At 31.1% G+C, this 25208-nt stretch overlaps 3 protein-coding genes across 3 annotated transcripts; 1 reads left to right on the top strand and 2 right to left on the bottom strand.

The window, feature by feature from the left end:
- Nucleotides 1-527: 527 nt before the first annotated feature.
- Nucleotides 528-3755, top strand: LOC123913815 (polyprenol reductase 2-like). The gene is made up of 6 exons (XM_045964678.1): nucleotides 528-1040; nucleotides 1422-1759; nucleotides 2504-2738; nucleotides 3122-3217; nucleotides 3308-3379; nucleotides 3478-3755. The coding sequence occupies exons 1-6, from the start codon at nucleotides 825-827 to the stop codon at nucleotides 3580-3582; spliced, it is 1062 nt and encodes a 353-aa protein (XP_045820634.1). The 5' UTR covers nucleotides 528-824; the 3' UTR covers nucleotides 3583-3755.
- Nucleotides 3756-6589: 2834 nt separating this feature from the next.
- On the bottom strand, nucleotides 6590-12189 carry LOC123913814 (delta-1-pyrroline-5-carboxylate dehydrogenase 12A1, mitochondrial-like). The gene is made up of 14 exons (XM_045964677.1): nucleotides 11880-12189; nucleotides 11204-11283; nucleotides 10563-10666; nucleotides 10129-10196; nucleotides 9892-9949; nucleotides 9589-9702; nucleotides 9214-9297; nucleotides 8872-8976; nucleotides 8305-8418; nucleotides 7929-8060; nucleotides 7754-7843; nucleotides 7563-7652; nucleotides 7217-7426; nucleotides 6590-7132 (listed from the first exon to the last, which is right to left on the bottom strand). Exons 1-14 carry the CDS (start codon nucleotides 11960-11962, stop codon nucleotides 6803-6805), a joined length of 1662 nt encoding a protein of 553 aa, XP_045820633.1. The 5' UTR covers nucleotides 11963-12189; the 3' UTR covers nucleotides 6590-6802.
- A 7243-nt stretch (nucleotides 12190-19432) lies between these two features.
- Nucleotides 19433-22300, bottom strand: LOC123913813 (NADP-dependent D-sorbitol-6-phosphate dehydrogenase-like). Its single transcript, XM_045964675.1, has 6 exons — nucleotides 22128-22300; nucleotides 21950-22044; nucleotides 21717-21834; nucleotides 20931-21063; nucleotides 20041-20260; nucleotides 19433-19895 (listed from the first exon to the last, which is right to left on the bottom strand). The coding sequence occupies exons 1-6, from the start codon at nucleotides 22258-22260 to the stop codon at nucleotides 19665-19667; spliced, it is 930 nt and encodes a 309-aa protein (XP_045820631.1). The 5' UTR covers nucleotides 22261-22300; the 3' UTR covers nucleotides 19433-19664.
- Nucleotides 22301-25208: the final 2908 nt, after the last annotated feature.

Here is a 25208-nt window from a genome sequence, read left to right as displayed (position 1 = left end):
ACTAAAACATAAAAAAATTAAATAAATAAGTTTGCAAGAAAATACACAATAATTCCTCTTATATTTTAACAATATTATATAACAATTTTTTAAATATTTATTTCTAAATATATTTTTCACTTTAATATAATGACAATCATAGATATTGGACAAAAATCAATTGACCATGGTCATGAGAATTTTTAGATGTTATAAAAAACATTAAAAAAAATTAACGTGATACATTTTTTTTTTTAGTTTTTTTTTTTTGCACCAATTTTTTTTAGTTTTTTAAATTTAAGTTAAAGGACTTGTGTATAAAAGAAAATAAATGGGCTTTTGGAGCCCAATTACTCCTTCTTCTGTAACTTAGCGGCTGAACAAAGAAAAGGATGAGATGTTTTTTGTCACGAATCCCGTATTTTTTTTATATCCCTGAATTTCCAATTTTACCCTTATAAAAAACTTCGGTTTGTAGAAACCGAAGATTTTTTTACTTTGAAAACAAATTTCAGTTTATAAAAATTGAGATCTACTTTGAAATTGTCCTGGAAAAAATTCGGTTATGACGGGTTGGGAGTGAAAACATTAAAGGATGGTAGTAAACGAAGTCAGTCACGGCGCTGAGTATCTTGATTTGATTCTCCTAGAATTGATTGAGTTTCCCAAGACATAATTGATTTTGGAAGAGACAACCAAACACACTTCAAAATATTGATGTTTCTTTCTTTTTGATGAGAAGAATCAAATCGGATCCCTAACCTCTTCCTTTACTCTCCCTCCCAACATTTTCACTCCTCGTATCTCTCTTTTCTACTTTCAACATTCACATATTAATAATAACTATGAACTTGTCGTCATTTACGTTAAACTACAATCCACAACAACAACAACAACAACAACACCAACTAATGGAGTTTCTTCTTCTTCAATTACTGAGATTCTCTTGGATTGCTGCTACATTGCCTATTATCATCTCTTCCATTCCCAAACTCAACTTTCTCCGCCAAATCTTGTTATCCTTTGCAAAGAGAGGAAAAATCATGCACTCCACTTCTCAAGTAATCACTTTCTCATTCATTGCTTATTTACTACTTTTCATTTTAATTCATTTCCATAACCCAAATGTGCAAATTTTTCATCTTTTCACTAATGGGTATGTTGTTGTACTAATAAAATTTGATGGGTCACTAAAAGTTGCACTACCCCTTTTCATTTTTATTGTCATTTAAATTCTCCCAATGTACAAATTTATCATCTTTTCATTAATGGGCATGTAGTAGTTGTACTAAGAACCCCCTTTTCATTTTTATTGTCATCTTTTCATTTTCATAATGTAGAAATTTTTTATCTTTTTACTAATCGGTATGTAATTGTAATCAAAAAATTTGATGGGTTGAATAAAAATTGAAACTTGAAAATTTACCATTTTTTTGTTGCAGAAATTTACTGTTCCTCAGAAATTCTTCTTGCATTTCTATGTTTTGGCTTCAATATGGACAACATTTCTGCTTGTTGCAACTTGGATGTATGCTCATAGAATGGTGCCGGTAGTTGCGGAGCCGTTGTCTTATTCTACTATAACTAGTTTCTTGACTGGAGGTTCAACTATTAGAGCTGGTTCTGATAAATTGCGGCAGGGATATGTTGCATGGCAAGCTGTTTTTCTGCTTTTGTTGATGGAAGCTCATGTCTTAAGACGGCTTTTTGAAACTATATATGTGTTTAATTATAGCCCGTCTGCTCGTATGCATATTATTGGCTATCTCACTGGATTGTTGTGAGTTTTTTTCTTAATCTTTTTCTCAATTTACTTGACTTGCAATTGCTTTTTAATATTGGAAATTGTTTTTACTGCAATGAATTTTTTCGGATGTGTAAAACTTAGAAGCCTATTTTATGTCAATACTGCAATTTTTGCTTGCTTCCAATTAATTACTTTCATATGATTGCTTTGTTGCTCGTTCATTAATATGAAATCATATCAAGTTTCTAGTCTGTAAATTTTGCTTAAATAATTTCTGACATGAGTGAGTTGCTACAATTAAATATCTATCCTATTTGGTACTTGTCGGTGTATCTTGTGGCATAGATTCAAATGCAATGTTGATTCTTTATTTACTAGTTTGGCTTCATCATAGAGCATTCCATGACTCAATTTCTATGAAGATAAGCTTGCTGAATTGCTTGAAACAATCATGTTCTAAATGCCGAAGAACTCTGCATTTTTGTTGTAATAAGAGTACATACATATCTGATACGTTTTCTATTATAGACTTTGTTCAATATAGTCAGTTTCTTTATGTCTAATTTCCTGAAAAGATATGTCCAATTTATAGAATTTATTTTTGCGGATTGCTAATTCCATTTTCCTTCTCACTTGTTAACTGAATGTCATATATATGTTACTAGTTCAAGATAGATTTGAAGTACTACTTGAAGATGTGAAATGTGAATGTGTTTGGTTATACTCCCACAAATACTAAAATGGAGATGATTGATTTGTTTTCTTTTTTGAAGCTAGTTTCTACATCGCAGCACCATTATCACTTTGTGGTGATTGTGCATTGGATGTTTTTGACTGCTTAACAAATCTAGTGACCGAGTTCATTGTCAAAGGTAAGAATCAGATGCCAGTACCAGAGATAGAATTGTGGCTACTTTTAAATCCCCTCAACAGGCTCGGGTGGAAGCATTGGATTGGTGCGGCTGTTTTCTCGTGGGGATGGATTCATCAATATCGGTGCCATAAGATTCTTGTATGTATCATCTACTTGATTGAGATATAAATCTTTATTTTGCAAAACATGAATGTCAAATTACTTTGATCGTGTCCTCATGACTTCTAATTTCATTTATGTTTAACTGAGATTATAATTTATAATACGTACTAATAGTAACAAGTGACAATACAAAGTGATTTTGGTCTCAGAAATTCAAAATATAGCCGATGATTTTTATTTGCTTTTCCTTGGAACTTTATTCAGGATTTCATCAACTTATCTATAAGCAATTACTCTTCCAAATTAAAATATTGAATTTTAAACCAAATATGTCATTATAGTAGTGAGTAGGATTATGTTACCTTAACATTCTTGCAATTTATTGTCATGAATCTGTCTGAATTAGATAATTTTGCCAGGGTTCTTTACGTGATTCAAGACAAGCAGATGAGTATGTAATTCCTCGCGGCGATTGGTTTGATATTGTTTCATCTCCACACTATCTCTCTGAAATTGTAATCCTCTTTCTCTCTGTCTTTAATCTTTATTACTTATACCACAATGATTCATGTAGCTAAGCCTAATTATATTTGATATTGATGAAGGTTATATACGCCAGTTTTGTGGTTGCTACTGGTGGATCCAATCTAACAATCTGGCTACTTTTTGTTTTTGTGGTAATATTTCTTCATCATATTCAGCATGGCTTTAATGTTTTGAGCAAATTATGATTTGATTTTGACTTGCTTTTTGCGCATTTATTTGTTGGGAACAGGTGGCAAATCTCGCATTTGCAGCCGTGGAAACACATAGCTGGTATCGTCGTAAATTTGAAGATTATCCAAGCAGTCGGTTCGCTATTATTCCGTTCATTCTCTGAGATTGTGAGGCAAAGTGTAATTATCTCAACATAACGCAGTAATTTTTTTTTCCCGCTTCTCAATATGTACATATTTAGTTTAAGGTTTTATTTATACCGTTGATTTTGTCCGAACTTAATATTGAAGTCGAGTAGTTATTGTGTCGATTCTTTTGACACCAACGTGAATTCTATACAGTTGATTTCTGATTATAAAAGAAAAACTTGTTACCTTTACTATTCTAGATAGGAGTATAGTTTTTTTTTTTTTACTTAAATGGAGTAGCTAGAGAGAAACTAAACCAGCCAAGCGAAGCGCCAATCAGAAGTCAGAAATAACTCGAGCAAGAGAAGCACAGTAGGGGTGAATCAGTGAGTGTGATTAGATGATTGCCCAGCGTGCCCTCAATGTTTAGTAAAATATAAAGACATATGTTAGTATATAAGATGTTCGATTTGTCTCGGTTGTACATTGACATGTGTAAGTCAATTTGTGACAACTATTTTAAGACAGGGAGGGAGTACCATGTAACGTATCTAAAAGTCAAGTTTTATTTGAGAAAATCTATAAAAAAGCTTATAATTTCTCGTCTATATTTCAATAACTTATCAACTAAACATTCCCATGGATTACCAAATGAACTAGAATAAGAGTAAACAAATGGATGAGCATCAAGTTAAGCAGCAAAATATTCTGCATTTTCTCCCTCATAATTCATAAAATCAATTCAAATGAGCTACTATGAATGGTCCAAAGATTAGAAATTTAGAATATGCCAAATTAGAATGTTTTCTTCCATATTCAGAGGACCATGATACATGCTTAGAAAGGAAGACATTCTCATCCATAAATATCTATCCCCCAAAACTTGGCCGGTTGATTAGTTCGATATTTCTTGTCGATATTACTGATGATCTCTACGTCCTCTTTAGACAATTCAAAATCAAATACCTGGAAGTTTTCTTTCAATATCTACAGTTTTGATGTTTTAGGAATGAGCACAATGTTCCTTTGAATGCCCCAGTGAAGAGCAATCTGAGCAGAAGACTTCTTGTACTTTTCATCCAAACCCTGCAATCAAATTGTCGCAACACAAAGAAGACCCTCAAATTAGTTACTCCCTCCGGTCTCATACATAGCAAAAGTTCACATTTTAGGTTCATTCAATACTTAATGTATCAGTATCAGATACATTAATTATTGAATGAACCTAAAAAGTGAACTTTTGTTTAGTACGATTATTGATTTTGTGTAGACAATGGCTGGAAGATAATAAGCTACTAATTCGTGTTGGAACTGATTATTGAGAAGTCACTTTGAGAACTTGGTCATCTAAACATGAAACTGAACCAAACAATTTTGTGTTTGCTGCAGCACCACCCAGTGGAGTGTGTGCTGTTGAACAAATTCCATGCTTCTGACAAAATTTGACTAGAGACTCAGCTGGAAGTATGGATGAATTTCAAACATTACAGCAGGTTTTATCTTGGAGTATGCTAAACAATCTCTAGTGAAGATATCATAGTTAATGCAAATAGTTCTTTGTCAGATTGTAATTTCATTAAATAGAATCAAACATTGCTACAAGTCAATATCAGGAATATCTAAAGCATCTACTGGAATGCTTAGGGAACATTGTTTGCAGAACAATATTAGACCTGATCCCTATGCTGCGAACCAAGCCGGACGAAACAAAATTTTGGTTAATTTGTTTAAGAAGGAGCCCATGGGAGTTGTAGTACGTGTGGCGGTTGTTGCGTGGGAATTTGGCAAAACTGAAACAATTGGTTGTGGAACGAGGAGACAATTAATGGTGCTCAAATTGGAGTGTAATCTTTCAGGATGTGGGAGGAGTGGCAGGCTGTTAGTTCCAATAGCACACAGTAACCTGCTAATATGTCGAACATGTTCATCTCGAAGTGGGAGGCACCAAGTCAAGGGCGACTTAAATGCAATGTTGATTCAAGTTTTCACAATGTTGTGACTGGTTTAGGGTGCTGTTTGCAGGACAGTAACAGGAGCTTTGTTCAAGCATTTACTAGCTGGCATGGAGGGAGTATGACAGTTTTAGTAGGGAAGACCGAAGCTTTATTGAAGGCAATGTAGTGGATGCACAATTTAGGCCATCAAAGCATAATCTTCGAAAGCGATTCACAGACGCAAGTAGAGGAAATTTATTCTCATAGAAGTGACGTGTCTGAGATTAGTATATTTAAAACTAGCTTCTTACTACCCTAGCAGCAAAATCTGCTCCCTAAAATACATTTAGTTTATTATAATGAAAAGTTTTACGACTTATAAGTTTGGAGTGTAGCACATCAAATATATTTGAGAATCATGTTGAGATATGTTATTAAACTGAGAGTATTCAACAAATGAGAATCTTGTTATTAAACTGGGAGTTATCAACAAATGAATTTAAAAGCCATATATCCTAACAAAGAAAAATCACATATCTCTACATGAATGTAGCATTCTGTTATATTTGAGAATTTCTATACAATTTCTCAACTAACATACATGAACATATTCTCTTGTACATTTTGGATATCATGATGACTTTATTGTTCCTTATTGAAGAGAGTAACCAAATGTATGAGCATATGTTCTAATTAAGTAAGTCACTACACCAAGGAACCTGTCCATCATTAGTAATCATCATAATTCAAGAATGAATTTAAGAATTGTCTGCATTGCGTTGATTTCTTATGTTGTACTCGTTCTTTTCATTTTTACTAGTCACTTTTGTAGCAAAAATATGTTAATACAGTACATAATTATTATTTTCCTGGTTTATGAATCATGTTCATACTTAATATTCTCCAAGTTCAATGAAATATTATCCTTAAATCACCCATTTTACATTGTTTAATTAATGATGATATATCATCCTCTGATAATCTTGATTTCTACATAACTCCATAATCAATTTGTTAGCTGCTTCAAATTAAGATCATACCAAGAAACACAAATCCAGTTTTCTGACTACTTTTATCATGATAGCTCGACGTGTAAATGAAAGGATTATCAGAGCTAATAAGAACTCAATATTTTTGTAGGATATAAGAACTCAATCAACTTAAGTTTATTCTAAAATATATAAATATAAAATAAAATTGTTACCTCATTTACTACAACCTACCTATGAATACCGGATTCCCTAAAAATTAAAATTTATTCAAAAATCTAAAATTGTGAGGGACATACTAATCTCAGCCATCTAACATCACATAGGACTTTTCATGTTGAAGGAGGAATTTCCCAATCCTTTGAAACTGGTCCATAATCATAAATTATTTCTCTGTGGCAAGACCATACAAGTTTTATAGCCTCTGGTGTTCCAATTCCTGCACCCCTAGGATCACCGGCTGGTCCAAACCAGTGGTTTTGTGGAGCTCCGGTTGTTCTTGCTCTTAGACCTGCATAAGTGGTGCCATTTACTGATTTCCCAATCACTTCTTGTAAAAATAAAGGATCATTTGAAACTACGGCGGCAGTTAGGTGTGCATGCATTTTTTCCAAAATCTCCAACACAATTGGTAGTTGACTGCTTTTGTAGTCAGTAATAACCTGGAAATCAAAATAAAAATTATTTATCTTGCAAAAAAGCAAATTCACATTATATTTCATGTTCCAAGTCTAATTTTTTCACACCTGGAAGGGTCCAAATATTTCTTTTGTCACAAGGTCATAATTCTTATCCTTCACAATTTCTTCTAGGGGAACATAAACTGCAGTTGGTTTAATAGCACCATAAACTTGCGGAATCGAATGGTCCTCCAAAGGCTCACCCCCAAAGAGCAGCTTTGATCCTGGTATCTCAAGTAAATTTTTCGTGTGCTCGAGCAATGATTCAGTTGTAAACTGCAACATGAGTAAAAAAAATAAGAATTTCAAATAAATAAAGTAGATAATTGTTCTTCCAAATGCACTGCAGCAAGAACTCCGTAAACTTCAAGGGAGCCAGCCATTGAAACAGTTTCAAATGATAAATACTTACAGTAAGGACTGGGCCAATTGTCAAGTCTGCTAGCTTTCTTCTCTCAGCAAGTTCTTTCAGCTTAGATATCAAGTTAGTCTTAGACCAGTTCTGAACAAGAGAAATTAAAACACCGGAGTTAGTAAAGACAACTTTACCCTAGTTCATGAGGACATTAAACCATGTATAAAGAATGATTGTGCTGAACCAACCTCATGCATAAATAACAATGATTGTGCTGAACACTTCTGACCGCTGCATGCATATGCATCCTGGTCACATACCCATGCAGTGTAATCTTCCTGCAATCCAGAAAATATATTATACAACTGAAATCCAAGACAGTGAGTACTGTCATTCTGGAATCCACAAAATATTGAAAGAAACCTGATGGACATCAGGGCCCAATATTTTCCAGTCAAATCCAGCATCTTCTAATTTAACGCGGCCCTTCAAATCAATAGCCAACTTCTCTGCCACTCTTGAACTACCCGTGAAAAGGGTCATTCTTGGATTTGCCTGTAAATATAATATTACTCCACGATTATAAAAGGAACATGTTACCACATACAGATATAGATATATGATAATTACAAAAAGGAGTTCAAAAGGCAATAAGACCCAATAATATGAGTGAATTGAAAATTGAGATCTTTATGATATAATAAAATTATAAAGTAAATTGGTAATTTTTCAGGAACAATATATGCTCTACAATATAAACGTTTGTATGAGAAAAAAAAAGGTATAAAAAAAAACCAACCTCTAGCAGTAGCTTGTTCATTGTCTTGCCATCACAATTTATGAAGTCTACATCTTCTACAGGTAAGCCACAGGAATGAAGAAGGCGCAACATTTGCTCCATAACAATGCTCACCTACAACAATACGAGTCAATGGTTTCAAAATAAACTGCAGAAAAATTACACTTTAATTTTTAATGCAAATGATGATGATGATAATAATAATAATAATAATAATAATAATAATAATAATAATAATAATAATAATAATAATAATAATAATAATAATAATAATAAAATTTCCAAAATCCAACAGAATCAGAGCAAAATAAGAATGCCTAACAGTAATCGACACAACGGATTCTAAAACCGAGTGAAAACATCTACAAAGTCAGGTATTCTTGCATGGTGGGGAAAATGCATAATTTCCCTCATCCAAAGAAAAAGAATATCCATTACATCAAAATTATTTTCACCACAATATTAATAACAATCAACATATTATGTAGTCTAGATGGTAGCCGTCTTGTATCAAATTTGTATTAGATGTAATTTCGTTAAAGCCGTTAAATCAGAGCCAGAAGTTACCTTGCTATCAACTTTAAGGACTGGCTTGTTGCCCATATAAAGTGCACCCATTAATTGAAGGACTGGAATTTCTAGGGGAAAATTAAAAGGAGTAATAATTGCCACCTGCAGAACAAACTCTCACCATTGAGATTATGATACACAAAGCAAGGGCGAATAAATATAATGATTCACATCATAAACCAGACACAGACACTTATTGGATAACTGCATGAAGAATCGACATGGCACCGCTAATCTAAATTTTGGGGAACAATCTATCCACTGTGAGAGAATGACAAAGACTCTTATTTCAGTCTTCAGAACAGGATATACCAATTTAAAAATAAATAAAATCCTTACCGGACCATATGGCCAACGGAAGCCGTGACTTTGCTGCCCAAGATGATTTCCAGGTACTGCAAAAGACCTAGCCAAGAAACGAACCTGCAAAAAATTTGTTGAAATGAAGAAAGAACAAAGAAGAAAGAAATTGCCAAACCAATTATATGAACTTCATAGAGAAACCATGTGAGATAAAGTTATCTCTCTGTCTCTCCCCCCACCCTCCCCTCCCTATTGTGTGTGTGATAGCGTGAAATTATTCCGCCACAGAAGAAGTCGGACATCAATGAAAAATTCAGAAGGAAATTGAATAATATCTACAAGTCGAGGATAACTATCAGAAGGTTATTGGGATTTCTACATTTGGCAATGGCAAGTCTTAGTTTGATGTACCTGATCTCCGCAGAAGTTCTCTAGAAACTTTTGTGTCACATAAACTTCTGCAAAAGCCTGCTGATAACTCTTGGGAGAAACTCTCTGTATTAGCCTTACAAAGAAATCTGAAACCTGAGGGTCATGTAGAGTAAAATCATGTACAGTTTCCAATTAAAGAAGAGAAAAACCGGGATAATAACATACAAAATCTTTTCCTACTAAATGAAGTGCATAGCTGCACGGACCAGACCAGAAAATGTCATAATACCGTATCAAATTCAATAAAGGAACATGCAAAAAGAAATATTTTGTTGGAAATACCTTAGGAAGTGAGAGCATTTGAGCTGCCTTAGCAGATATGTCGCCATACATAAGATATCTGCAAAAGATTTATAAAAAAAAAGGTAAAAAAACACCTACACTTCAAAAAGATGGCCAAAATAAGAATATGAGAATTCATATTTTATTATACTCAATTTTTAGTTTTTAACGTAGATGGCAATCAATAATCCTTTCTATAATGAAATTGAAGAGGGAAGAAAAATAATGTGCACATACCTCTCTGGTGCCTTAAAAGGATTGTGCAAACCATGTTTGGGACAGCTGGTCAAGCTATCAACAAAAGGCTGGTAAGTCAAAGAAATGGAAAATTTTAGTCAACATCTCTGTCTAAAACAACTATTTGAATTACAATAAACTCATCTATAGGCTTCAAATTAAAATTTGTGTTTCTTTTTTTTATTCTGCATAAAATGATGAGAACCTTGTCTCACACAGAGGTTGAAGCTTTAAACTCGAACCTCTTATTGAAGCAAATAGGTGTTGGTTGAGTGGTGACTGATAAGGCAATGCCTCAATCACTTAAATATTTCATAGTTTGAAAAAGTAAGGAAGTAATAAAAGAATACATCCTCGAATATATCATGTTTGAGTTTTCACTAAACAGTTTTTTCTGGGCACAACAAAATGAATATATTTCACAAGTAAAGGACCTGAACGCCTGCTTCGTCAACTTCAGCAACTTTAATAAACGGCTCCCCATTTAAAGGATCCACAACAGTATTCCAGTTTGACGATCCGATCCATTTACCCTGTACTGAAAATGAAGCACAAAAATACATTCAGAGTGATGGTCGTCATAGCATTACACAAGAAGTTTGATTAAAGGTCAATTTCTTGGAAACTACATCATACAAAATTTACAATAACACTTAGTACCATTCAGATTTTGATGAATAAAAGAAGAATTTATATTACGAAACTAATTTTTCATTTTCCATCATATAACAGCATCTTTTATGAACTTAAAATTACGAGCCGTGCAAGAACGCGGGATGTAGCAAGTTGCTCCCTTCACGGACCAAAACAAGCTCACGACTCTAATAGAAACAGACGGTAAGCTCTCTGCTCTATTTGCTTGCAAAGCTTTTACCTATCAAAGTTGGCGAACGCTTTTGTAAACTTAGACTCGTTACGTTGGCAAACTGTTCTTGGTTGAATAGTACGTTTGACACAATGCAGATAGGTAATTGGTAACCATTCTCAATCTTTATTCATCTAAATCAATCATAGTATTATAAAATTCCTAAAAACATCTGTGAAGAACAAAAACAGCAACAGTTACAGTGCCTACCCAAGTTCAAAACTTCGGCAGGCCTTGCACCAGATATCTCTTCTGCTTCTACTGTAGCAAGTGGTATTGAATGGACAGACCTGCAAGTTATTGTAAAAAGGTACTTATTACTCAAAAACTACATTAAGAATTGTTCAAGGGCCATGTAAAACCTGTCATCCAATGTGAGCTCATTATTTTGCTACTTCATATCAATTTTAAGACACGATTACAAAAATTAGCTGAAGTGGCAAAGTATTAGGGTCACATTGCCCTCTAAAATCTTTAAGAGATGATTTGAACATCTAAAATTTGACATTGTATTCCAACACCGTATAAAAGTACTCCCTCCCTAACACTTTATAAACAAAAAAACACTTTTAGGTTCATTGTATATTTAATGTATCTGACCTGTAATATAGACCAGATACATTAAAAGTGCATTTTTGTTTATAAAGTGTTCCTGCTGTAAAAATCCACACAGTTTTCACGCCGTTTTAAATCAGGACCGTTTGAATTGAAGTTAAAGGTTGAGATTGTTTAGTGCTAATTTTGTTAAGATACAATATGAGCCGACCAATTTGTAATGGATGGGTGAGATCTAAATCAAACAAAGCTGATGATTTCAACAAATCGAAATCAAACCGGTGGTTAATTCATATAAAGCATCAATCAATCAAAAGAGTAAATAAAATACCTGGAAAAATTGAAAGCAGGAAGAACATTGTGTTTGGTAAGAGATGAAACCCTTGAAGCTCTGGTAAGGAAATGATTCAACATTTGCTTGCAGGTTAAGTGTTTGTAAGAAACCCTGAACCACTGAATTTAGTTTTAAAGGTGAGTGAGTGATACTGAAAAAAACTAAAAAATGAAACAGATCATCCTATATTAGTGCTGTTTATGCGTTCAAACAAGGGCTGTTTCTTCGGTGGAATTTCACAATTTCCTTTTTCTCACGTTTCATCAATTCATCCAACAATTTCCATTTTTTTTTTTTAATTTTTTTTTTTTACCTGAACACTTTGAAAAAAAGTGTGTAGGTATGTAAAATTTTTCCAAATTTATTTTGTTACCTACACGCTTTGGAAAAAAATGTTCAGGTATATAAAATAAATTTCCAAAAATAGCCTATTTTTTTACATACCTACACACTTTTTTTCAAAGTGTTCAGGTAAAAAAAAAAAAAATTTTAAAAATTTTACATACCTAAACATTTTTTTCCAAAGTGTGTAGGTAACAAAATAAATTTGGAAAAATTTTACATACCTACACACTTTTTTTCAAAGTGTTCAGGTAAAAAAAAAATATTTTATATACCTGAACACTTTTTTCCAAAGTGTGTAGGTAACAAAATAAATTTGGAAAAATTTTACATACCTACACACTTTTTTTCAAAGTGTTCAGGTAAAAAAAAAAATTTACATATCAGAACACTTTTTTCCAAAGTGTTCTGGTAACCAAATTTTTTTCTTCAGTGTTTTAGTTTATATATGAGGGTAAATTCGTCCATTCAAAATTAATGTTGGGGTAGATTGACAATTGTTGGGGTAGAAAAAAAAATTCTATTACTCAAATGCATAAAAATCAAATATTTTGTGTTTTGATGTCATTTCGTAAAATTCGTTGGATCGCGTTGAATTTTAGATTGATTATTAAAAAACGATTCAAATCGAATCAAAACCGTTACATAAATATTTAGTCCGTAATATTTTTGTTTTCTCAAAAAGTTTTGTTTATCTTTTTTGGTTAAAAATGATGATGTATCATATTTTAATTGAAATTTTAGGACACCTTTCTTACAATAATTTCATTGTTGTTGGTCGTTATTTATTATTATGTCATATGACATGTCATATAAAATGTGTCGCATGACCATTTTAAAGTAAAAAAACGAGAGAGCGACTATACTAATTGAGTTTAAAATAAGAAGACCAATTTCATAACTCGGTGGAAAGTAGTGAAACAAAAATTATAATTAAGCATATGTCACGTGACTATTTTATGTATGGATTTTTATTTTATTAAAAGCATTTTAATTTATTGATTTGGGTGACCTACTAATTTTTGTATTCTATACAAAATAAACAAAAAAAAAAGTAGGTGAATATTTTGATACCTCGAAGTTTTGTCAGGTGTCGACATCTATAGAATTTTTTTTTGTATTTATGACATATTTTTATATTAATTTATTTGAAAATGAATTTTAATTTTAAATGAGATTTATTTATAGAGTACTGGTACCCAACAAAACTTCAAAATACCTGATTAGAGTTTACCTAAAATTTTAATTGTCAAAGTTAAAATATAAATAAATCAAGAGTATATTTTAGAAGAGTGGTGTTATTTGTACAATAATTTGTTGGACAACTTTTGAGACATGTAATCATATTCCTTAGTAAATGTTGATAAAATCAGTTGAGATTTCACGATGGTTTCATATGAACTGGGTTACTTAAGACAAATATTTTACAACTAGTTGATATCAAACTGTTATAGATTGTCGAAATTTGAATTTCTAAATCATTGTTAGTCCTACTAGACGAAACTGAACGGTGGATTGTCGAAATTTGAATACTTAATTGCTTGTTATTCCAATTTAGATGATACTAAATGATTTCATTGTTAAAATTTGAATTATTAGTCACAATTAGTTAGTAAAATTAGACGAAATCTTTCATAAGAATTGTGTCCGGTAAGTTACACTTAGTCCAATTTAGTGAGATCAAACTGGTTGATTGTCAAAAGTTGAATTCCTAATTGATTGTTAGACTAGTTATAGATGATATTAAATGGTTCAATTGATAAAACTTGGAATTCTCTAATGTGGCAAATAGTATTATATGCATTCCTTTTTTTTTTAACCGAGTATCTTAAGTCACACATTTAGTCAAATTTTGTGAGATTGATCGTTTAATTTTTAAATTTTGAATACCTAGTTGATTGTTACTCCAATTAGTTAATATTGAATGATTTAATCGATAAAATTTAAATTATTTACTCAGAATTAGTAAAATTAGACGAGTTCTTTCATAAGAATTGTGATTGAGTGATAGTAAAAAACTAAAAATGGAACAAATGATTGTACTCCTTTGTTATTGATATTTATGTGTTCAAACAATATATCAAATGTGTCCCATGCGGACTGGATTAAAAACTACACATGTGATGATTCACGTAACAGTGTGAGTCATCATTTTGCTACCAAAATGACTTGGTTTCCATTTGATACATTACACGTCCACATTCTTTTCATTCTATGTGTCATCATTTGTACCATCCCATGAAGTTTTTTTTTATTACCCGACGAAGATTAGTCATCACTAACTGAGGTGAAAAACTCGTACCAATATAATACTACAAAAAAATATATAAATAAATAAATTATACTATAATACCTTTTTAATTTATAGAGTACTAGTGTATTTTCCCGGCATTGTCCGGTTTAGATTTTAAAAAAATTATTATTTTCATACTTAATATTTTTTAATATTGTTATATTTAATATATATGAGAAATAATAAAGAAAATATTATTATATTATAACCCAAAATTTAGTAAATTATTTTTTAGTATATGTATAAAATATAAAATGAATAAGTTTTATTATTTATATATATATATATAAAAGAAATAATAATAAAAAAATATTATCATATTATAACCCACAATTTAGTAAATGATTTATTAATATATATGTATAAAATATAAAATGAATAACTTTTAATGTCGAAGTTGAAATATAAATCAAGAATATATGTTTAGAATTAACAAAATGAGTACATATAAGTATAAAAATTATTTTATTATACATATATAAAATTGATTAAAATAGTTTAGGGATAACAAAATATCATTACATATGGTAGTTGTGGTTGTGGATAAAATCCAACATAGACATATAAACAAATAGTTTAATGGATACAAAAAGATAAAATAAACTTATAAAGTAAGTAACCATAAACAATGACAATCCTGAGCATGGTTCGAGATGGAGGACTGCCCAGGGACCTGTTTAAAGAGATATGCAATATGTTTTAGTAATATATATAATATCTATAAATATTGGATCAATATAAATTTATTTTAATAGTATTATAATTAGTTAGAGAATGTATGCTTTTGTTTTTGTAGCAGCAATGTACTCTCTAAATTTAGACAATTGTCTTTTATTTTTTCGAATGTATGCAAAAAAGATGGAAGGAAAGAAAGAAAGAAAGGAGAAAAATACCAAAGAAAATGTGAAAAGAAATAAGAGATCAAATAAATGATTATAAATGTAGTATTACATAAAAGAAAAGTTGGTGTTATGCATATAATAATTAGTTGTGGCCGTTTTTGGTGATTGATATGCATGACTCCAAGAGTCATATTTCATACATGAGAATGAGAGAATTGTGTACGATTTATTAATATTAAAATTTTAATTTTTTTAATTTAAACTTCATAATTGATTAGTGGTGTCATGCATATAATTAATTGGTGGTTTTCTTCATGATCGATATGTATAAATTCAAGAGTCATGTTTAACACATGGAAGTGAGGGAAAACTAATTAGCTGACGTGGCAAAGTATTATGGTCTCATTGCCCCCTAAAAATTTTAAGAGATGAGTGATATTCTTTGAACATCTAAAATTCCAACACCACATAAAAAGTACATCATTTATAACTATCGATATCACTTGATGAAAAAGAAAAAACTAATTAAATTACCGTACAAATTAGATGTCTACACCAAATTACCATAAAATATCTACTCTAGTTTATACTACATAGTTTATTTTGTAATACTTGTGCTTCAATTTGTTATAACTACACATTTTGTGTAATCTTTCAATTGTTATAATTTCTTTTGTATTGGGTGTGATCCAAAAGATTTCAAGAGATGTAATATCTCTTGGTTTAGAGGCTCTTGCACAAGGGAGGTGATATCCTATTGTTCGTGTTCAGAGTTCTCGGTTGTAACAATTACAAGTTTATCCTGTTGTAAAAACTTGGTTTAGTGAAATCTCAAGGTGTTATCCTTGAGGACTGGAGTATTCCCTTAGTTTGTTTTTTGGCCGAACCAATATAATTTTTTGTGTGTTCTTCTCTATATGGATTGAGTTTTTTTGTTGCTTTCGTTTGTACTTGTGATTTCGTCGTCCAGATGCAGCGTTGTGTTGGTTGTCGCCTTGGTACGACGTTGTTTGATTTTTCTTCTTGTTGCGGTGTTTGTTTAGTTCATATTGAAAGATCAACTTCAATAAATTGTAGATTTAACTAATGATTTGGGCATCAACGTTGCAGATCAGGAAGAATGGACATTCCGGTGACTTTAATTTTATCATATTATTTGTAGGTATTTTGTCGTTGTATGCTATTAACTTGGATGTTGTGAGTTTGTTCGGAGATTCATCCTTTTTATTTTTAGCGATGTTGGATTTGTATTTACATCCGATGTACTCCATTGATTATTGGAATGAATGAATATCATAATTTTTAGTCAAAAAAAGAAAAGAAATTCATATGAATCATGATCAAATAAATAACTCAATTATATATGTTAAATAAGTTAAATAAATATATGATATATTTTATATGTAAATAATTAAACAACTATAGCAAGAAAATTAGGTTTAATTTTTTAGAAAATTAAAATTAATATCCCTATTTTACAATTCTTAATAATTATTTTACTTTAAAATTATAATTTTAGTCGAATTTTGATTTTTTAAATTATATAAATTACAAAATTAACTTTGTAAGAAAATCATGTTACAAAATTAGATTATGATATATTTTTTTGATATATGATATATTTAAAATAGGATATACACAATTAAATGAATTTTCTTAAAATATTAGGATATACACAATTAAATATTTTTTCTTAAGATACAAGAGGTTAAAATAGCTATTTAAATTATAAAAATAATCATCTACTTAGTAAAGAAAATATATGTACTAAAATATATTTTTTTGACAATGTACTAAAATATTTTGTAAATAGACAAAGTGAGAATAACTTTTGTAAAATCATGCACATAAATAATTGGGATTTAAAATTATTTTTTTTGTGTAGCTTAGTAGCTAAAAATTTCATCTTTATAGTGAATTAGTGGAGTATCCTGTGTTCGAACTCCGACCCCTGCATATATTATGCGATGTATTTACCAACTAACAATTTTGACATTTTTTTATTAATTAATTGAGTTAAAATTTGTGAACATATAATTCTTTTTTTACTCATGTTACATATTATTCTTAATAAAAATTGCAAAAATAATTAAATTGGAATGGCCTGCTGCAATTTTTCCTGCAAATAATCTGCTAAATTCACCACAGCTATCCTAATCAGTTCCATTAAATGTATCTAAAGGGAAAATTAATCACTAAAAACATATATCCATGTAGCATCAAATTAATCATTTTGAGAGAAGTAAAAAGGGAAGCTAATTCTTCACATCAATCAATTTCATAGTAAAACTATAACATGCAACTTATCCTAATAGTTAATCTATCCAAAACCCAACCTAGACATAATAAAGGAGGAGACTTAGACTTTGGGTATATAAAAATGATTCCACCACACTTTTATATTTATATTTTTAAAACTATATAATAATTGAAGAAATGAAAATAATTGAAAATGAAGAGAATCACAACTCGATTTAAACACATTAAAGGGACTTTTACCAAACTGCCCCTCTTGTTCACTTCTCTCCTCAATTTAACATTTACTTATTTTTTTTTATAAATTTATTATTTTTATTTTATTAGTTAAAATAAATAAAAGACATTAAGTGAGTTGTTACGGATATCATCGTAATTTGAAGATTATCCAAGCAGTTGGTTCTCTATTTTTGTGGATTCTTGTATTTCTTATGTAAATCTTTCTTACTAAATAGCAATGCTCTTTCGTTTATTTCTATGAGATTGTGAGGCAAAATGCAATTATCTCAACATAACGCAATAAAAAAACTTTTTCGCTTCTCAATATGTACATATTTAGGTGTTATTTATTTCTTTATTTATAAAAAGCTTAGTATTGAAGCAATTGTTATTATCATATATGAGCACGAGTCGAGTAGCTATTGTGTCATTTTTTTTCTTTTTCTCTTCCAGTAGTTACATTTAAGCTGTTTCAATGTAAATTTGAGTTTTTGAATGGTTTGTTATACCTGATGGGCACTCATTCATGCTAAGAATGGCTTATAATTTATAATGCTCCATAGAAAAAGGTTAGCTCGAAAACATTTTTGTGTAAACGATCCAACACTCACTCTGGAGAGTGTTGTAATAATAACTAAGTTATAAGTTTCACATGATGGCATGGTAATAGTATTTATGTATGTTATTATTCGTTAATACCGGGCATATAGGTGATGACCGGCAATCGTCCATTGAGCAGGTGGTTGACGGTAGTCCAAGCAGTTGATCCACGGAGGGGGTTGTACCTGCAAGCGCTCCGATGCTTAAGTCAGTAAAGGGCACAAGAGATACAAGAGAAAAAGAGAGTGAGTGAGTCAATGAATATTCGATACCTAGCTCTCCTGGATAGGAGAGCTTATATAGTTGCCCCCATCGTTGGGCCAAAGGTCGTCCTAATGGGCCATGCCAAGCAGGCCCAATAGTCTCGATTGCTAGGATATGCTCCGTATCGTGGGAAAACACTTGTTGCCCATATCCTAGTTGAGCCGTTCCACGATACTAGGAAAGTGGATAAGCTCGTATGACTGAAAGGCGGTCGTGCGAAGAACACGTGATTGTTATGTCGTGATGACGTGTCGAGGAGACCACGTCATGTGCTGAGATGGACGAGGAGGCCGTATTTGATTGGGCCGTCCTCTACAATCCAAGCAGGATTGGATCTGGGCCACCTCTTGGCCCAGTCCAGAACAGTTACATGAGCCTATGACCCAAGTAATGTACCAAAAATATATATATCTATGTCGGCGCCAGAATCACGTTCTCACTTAACAAGTGAACTAAAAAAAAAACTGAGAAAATTTATTGCATTCTTCACCAAGGCATGACTGAAGTTTCACGTTACTCCTTCCATTCTATAATTTTTGCTAATAAACAGTTATATATATTAATGGTCAAAGTTGTACATTGATATGTGTGGAAGTCATACTGTGACAACTATTTTGAGATAGTGTACCACGTAACATATCTAGACGAAAAGTCAAGTTTTATTTGAGAAAATCTATAAAAGCTTATAATTTGTCGTCTATATTTAGGAGTAAACAAATGGATGAGCATGCAAGTTAAGCAACAAAATATTCTGCATTTTCTCCCTCATTCAGTCCACAAGATTTGGTAAGAGTGGCTAGAAAATTTACAATCATAAATATCAATTCAAATGAGCTACCATGGATGGTCCAAAAGAGTAGAATATGCCAAATTAGAATGCCAATACAAGTCTCAAAGTTCAAAGGCCATGGCATTTTCTTGCATATTCAGACGACCATGATACATGCTTAGAAAGGAAGTGCATTTTCATGCATAAAGATCTATGCCCCAAAACTTGGCCGGTTGATTAGTTCGATATTTCTTGTCCATATTAGTGATGACCTCTATGTCTTCTTTCGACAACTCAAAATCAAATACCTGGAAGTTCTCTTTCAATCTCTCCAGTTTTGATGTTTTAGGAATGATCACTGTTTTCCTTTGAATGCCCCAGCGAAGAGCAATCTGGGCAGCAGTCTTCTTGTACTTTTCAGCCAAACCCTGAATTTAATTGTCGCAACACAAAGAAGCTCAAATTAGTCACATTTATTGATTTTGGATTAGAGTATTAGACAATCGCTGGAAGATAAGATTCATAAGATAATATGGTACTAATTCGTGGTGGAACTGATTATTGAAAACTCACTTTGAGAACTTGGTCATCCAAACATGAAACTGTACCAAACCATTCTGTGTTTGCTGCAGCACCTCCCAGTGGAGTGTGTGCTGTTACACAAATTCCATGCTTCTGACAAAATTTGACTAGAGACTCACGCTGGAAGTATGGATGAGTTTCAATCTGATTGACAGCAGGCTTTATCTTGGAGTATGCTAAACAATCTCTAGTCAGAAAGATGTCATAGTTGCTGCAAATAATTCTTTATCAGATTGTATTTCATTAGATAGAATCAAACATTTCTAAAACTCAATACTAGGAATATCTAAATCACAAAAACTATACCAAGATGGATTATCCAGTACATTACCCTTTTCATTAGATTAGACTAACAGCCACAAATGACAACCAAGCATTATCCCATGACCCCTTATTAGGGATTGACAGTAAACTGATTATAGCAGCTACATTAAGTTTGAAACATGTGACAAGGATGAAAGCACACAAAAAGTATTGAAAATGTATGTACAAGTCAATTGAATTCACTGCTTAATCACTCGGAAAGACCATTGGTAATGATATGATAGATATTACAAAATACTTGGCTGCAAGTCTTTCTTTAGTTAACATAAGCTGCAGGTCTTTAAAGTTGAATCATCCCAAAACAACATAAACTTGCATGCAGGATTAGGAGGGAACATTTAAGCCGCGTGTGAATACTTATTAATTACTAATGAGATAATCAAGTCGGACTGTCATGATGTTAACCTTCGTGAAATTATCAAGATTGGTTGTTTTTATCTTTCTTTTAATATTTTCAAAATGACTATATAAAACTCATCACATAAACTGTTGTCATAAAATGGACTTCCAGAACAATTACTAGAAGACAAAGGGAACATTGCTGCACAAAATTAGACCTGATCCCTATGCTGCGAACCAAGCCCGATGAAACAAGACCTTCCATTGCATGCCATGTAGTTTCCAGGGATATGGTTGTATCTATATCCAGGACCCCATCTTCACCCAAAGCACTATCAGTAGTACCAACCCCTACACATGAGAGGAATGTGACCAAATTACATATACGGGTGTTTTAGATCAATTGTTAAATTCATAGTTATCAATACGAGTCAATAGTCACGATTCTCTAGCTGTAGAGTTCAGGATTAATGGTGCAACTAATAGCGGCACTATCGGCCACACCCAGAGAGGGACCCTAGAAATCCAAAAATACCCCTCTATGTTTTGCTTAAGAGCTATGGCATTTTATTATTAGATCATGAATCTTGAGCAACTTTCCAATGTTTTTAGATCATTTCATAGACATAAATTATATTAATAAAAAATAACAAAAAACAATTTTCTCCGCCTAAGTTGCACAGGTACTTAGACTAGTACTATATAATAAGATGTGAATAAATGAAATCCCACTTTCTACTATCCTATTATAATGTTTTTGGTGACGGCCTCTTCACGCCTATTGATAACTATGCTTAAAATATCCCAAACAATAAAAGTTGATAGGTGCTAGTTTCACTTTCACTAAGTAGATAGAACCTAAATCTAAATCTAAATGGAGTATTATATTAAAAAACATAGAACAGATTTGACTAAAAATAGAAATATTTATGTAAGCCAACAACAAAAATTTCTATAAATGACAATTATTTTTTTTGAAAGGAAGCATAAGAAACGAAACATACCAGTATGCCTAGTAGCTACAGGAAAGTGAACAAGATATAAATCAAGATAATCTAACTGAAGCTTCTTAAGACTATCTTTGCAAGCTTCAACAACGTGTCCATGATCAGAATTCCATAGCTGAAATCATATTTAAATCCAAAATAGAATTAATTAACTCATAATTAAACACTATCAATCAATCACTAAACAAATATACTATAATAAGCAAAATTTGTTGTGAAAATTAACTAACCTTGGTAGTAATGAAAAGATCTTCCCTTTTCACAAGGCCAGTGTCAAAAGCTTCTTTAAGAGCTTCTCCAACTTCTGATTCGTTCTTGTAATCAGCTACAACATATTTAAATCTTGTCAATTGAATGAAAATTGAAGTAAATTTCAAAGATTTGAAGGTGTAATAGAAAATATGATACCAGCACAATCAAAATGACGATAACCGATTTTGATTGAATTGAGAATTAGGTCTTTGATTTCTTGGCCTTGCATGCGCCAAACTCCAAGTCCAATGATTGGCATCTTGAAGCCATTGTTCAGTGTGATTGCCATTTTTTTCCTCTTCCTCTCACCTCTGCAACTTCGTCACTGTTATATAAATGGGCCATATTGGACCTCTATGTTGGAATGAATAGCCCAAACACAAAGCCCAATTAACAAAACAGTTAACAACAGCACATAAAATTCTCTAATATTTTTCTCTAAAATTTGAAAATTGTCCTTTATATATGTAGTAGCCAGGGCCGGTCCCGAGTATTTGGAGGCCCTGTTTGAAAATTAAAAATGAATCTTTAATAAAAATATAATTTTTTTTAAAAAAGTCATTCTCTATTTAATTGTAAATAACATAAAAAATAGTCATCATCTATTATTTATATGTTTAGGAGTTTCTCTCTCATAGTCTTATTTTTATGTGGCATCATTTCATTGATACATGTCTTATGTGGCATTCTAATATTTCTCCAATTCCTATGTGGCTAACTATGAAGGCCTTTGCAATTTCTCTAATACATGATGATATCATTTTACTTAGAATCTTTGGCTAATTTGGAAATTCAATCATTTCTCAATTATTGTTTATAAATCGAATTTAATGCACCTATTAAAAATAATTTTAAAAGGAAATAACTCAAATTCAAATATAAATAATTATATCTCATTAATATAATACATAATATTAAACATGAATTTTTTTATTAAAAAAGAATTGTTGTTCGTATTATTTTTTATTGGATTTAAATCATGCTTATAAATATATTTTTTACTATTATTTATAAATAAATGTTGTACTCTATTTTTTTACTCATTATTTTTTTATTTGTCTAATTTTTCATGTGATATTTAACAAATATACTGATAACATAATAGAAACTCCTCGAATGACTATACTATAGAATGAATTGGAAAAATGTGGAATTGAGAAATTGATATGCTTAAAAAAAATTATTCTTAAACTTCATACTTATCACGTAGAGAAAAATGTGTCATTGTCTGAAATATAAAAGGAATGAAGTAATTGACTTCATAGATTATTTTTCTATTTCATTTTATTATTTTATTAATTATGGTTTACCTTAACGTGATTTTTCTAATAAAAAAAATATATAGTGATATGTACCAAACAAAATATTAAAATACAGGGGTATTGATAAAAAAAAACTACATGGAGGTATTAAGCAAAAAATAACTTACACGGGGTGAGACATACATTTGTAGATTTTATTATATAAAAAATATGATATCAATTGAAAGCAGGGAAAGTAACAATTATTTTATATATAAAAAAAAAAGAATTAAAAACAATAATATCATGTATTACTTTATTTTTATTCTCCATACATCATTGTAAAATAAACAAATAAAAATAAAAACAAATAGATACATTTTTTAAAATTTGCACATTAACAAATGAGATATGCTTAAAAAAATTATATAAATTTTTTTCTGTCAAACAAATGACAAACAATTCTACTGTTCATTACTTTTAAATAAATAATATTAAAATTAAAATCGCCCCATTTTACTTCTCAAATGTGAAATTTTTTCACACGGGGACATGAGATAAAATACTCATGAAGAAAACAAATGTCTAAAGGAGAGAGATGACAATTAAGAACAAATATATTAACGGTTAGATTAGTTTTTGCATAATGACTTTTTTTTTATGAAAATAAAAGAACAAATATATGAACATGTGAGTTGGGAACGCGGAGTGGAGTATCACTCTCCATTCTGCCATTTCTCCTTAAAATCTCCAAAACTTGGATATTTTATCATATTTAAATAAACTATTACATTAAATATAAAATTAATTTTACAAATAATTAAAAAAATCACAATATTAAAATTTTAATAATCCATATTTTTCATGCGTGAAAAAAAATGATCTATATTTTTCATAGAACATTAACCCGGGCGATAGCACGGGTAAGTTATACTAGTAGTAAATAACATGTAAAACCAACATATTTTAATCAATAACATTAAAATACATTTTCAATCTAATATCATTATCAACTTTACATTTCCTTCGGAAAAAAAAAACTTTCTTGTAATGTTGCTTCGTTTTTTACAATCAACCGCAAGTTACTTATAAAATTAAAAGTGTGTCTATTAAATTTTCTTTTTCTTGAGTAATAAAATATTTTTTGTAATAACAAAGTCATTAATTTTTTTTACATATATAAATTTTTTAATAAACCGATATAAACAATCGAAGACCCCCTAAATGTTTGAGGCCCTGTGCGGTGGCACACTTTGCACACCCACATGACCGGCCCTGGTAGTAGCATGTAGTATATGGGCATGTCTAGCATGAAAGGGTGCTTCAAGTGGTGGATGATGTTATAATGTTATAACGACTACGAATTTTATAAAATTCACCGTTGCATTAAAAATTTATATATCATATAATCATCCATAAAATTATTTAGAAAAATTGAAAATCATTTAATACGTTATTGAGACTCATCAATATTAACAGTTTATGAGTTTTTATTGAATATTGTTAATCTCGAAGGCAGACTAGACCTTACCTCAAAGGGAGACTAGACTTTACCTCAAAGAAACAGTCAACACAAAAGTGCAAGTTACCCCAAGAGGGTAATAATAATACATATATAAAAGCAATACAAGTGGATATGAACCCAATTAATCCTAATAAATGAGCACTCATAAAGAAGATGTGTGAACAGTTGCAAGCAACAACCAGAGTTCAAAAATTGACAAATGATTGACTCCCAACACAAAAACATAATCACGTGCCACAACTCCATATAAAGAACAACAACAAGCAAAAGTCTCTTTCGAACCAAATAATAACTGAATTCGACTGTCAACGCATTAGTGTAATGAAACACCAACCATTTACTGTGTTCAATAGCAAACTCAAGGACACTTATAGACAAACTAGTCTTAATTCAGTCACAAAGGACTGAAGCAGATAATAAAATGTCATAATTGCAGTTGTAGAGTGATGAACCTAGAACGAGTATGAATCC

This window comes from Trifolium pratense, linkage group LG3, assembly GCF_020283565.1.
Source record: "Trifolium pratense cultivar HEN17-A07 linkage group LG3, ARS_RC_1.1, whole genome shotgun sequence".
Classification (NCBI taxonomy): Eukaryota; Viridiplantae; Streptophyta; class Magnoliopsida; order Fabales; family Fabaceae; genus Trifolium; species Trifolium pratense.
This window is presented reverse-complemented; position numbering and strand designations above follow the sequence as displayed.

What these genes read in the sequence shown, in the direction of transcription:
- LOC123913815 (XM_045964678.1), top strand. Translation starts at nt 825, where the DNA reads ATGAACTTGTCGTCATTTACGTTAAACTACAATCCACAACAACAACAA. An exon ending in TCATGCACTCCACTTCTCAA is followed by an intron (nt 1,041 to 1,421) that starts GTAATCACTTTC and finishes TTTTTGTTGCAG; the next exon opens with AAATTTACTGTTCCTCAGAA. An exon ending in GGCTATCTCACTGGATTGTT is followed by an intron (nt 1,760 to 2,503) that starts GTGAGTTTTTTT and finishes TTTTGAAGCTAG; the next exon opens with TTTCTACATCGCAGCACCAT.
- LOC123913814 (XM_045964677.1), bottom strand. Translation starts at nt 11,962, where the DNA reads ATGTTGAATCATTTCCTTACCAGAGCTTCAAGGGTTTCATCTCTTACC. An exon ending in CCTGCTTTCAATTTTTCCAG is followed by an intron (nt 11,284 to 11,879) that starts GTATTTTATTTA and finishes AATAACTTGCAG; the next exon opens with GTCTGTCCATTCAATACCAC. An exon ending in TGGGCCCTGATGTCCATCAG is followed by an intron (nt 7,844 to 7,928) that starts GTTTCTTTCAAT and finishes TCTGGATTGCAG; the next exon opens with GAAGATTACACTGCATGGGT.
- LOC123913813 (XM_045964675.1), bottom strand. Translation starts at nt 22,260, where the DNA reads ATGGCAATCACACTGAACAATGGCTTCAAGATGCCAATCATTGGACTT. An exon ending in GTTCGCAGCATAGGGATCAG is followed by an intron (nt 20,261 to 20,930) that starts GTCTAATTTTGT and finishes AATTATTTGCAG; the next exon opens with CAACTATGACATCTTTCTGA. An exon ending in TGGATGACCAAGTTCTCAAA is followed by an intron (nt 19,896 to 20,040) that starts GTGAGTTTTCAA and finishes AATTAAATTCAG; the next exon opens with GGTTTGGCTGAAAAGTACAA.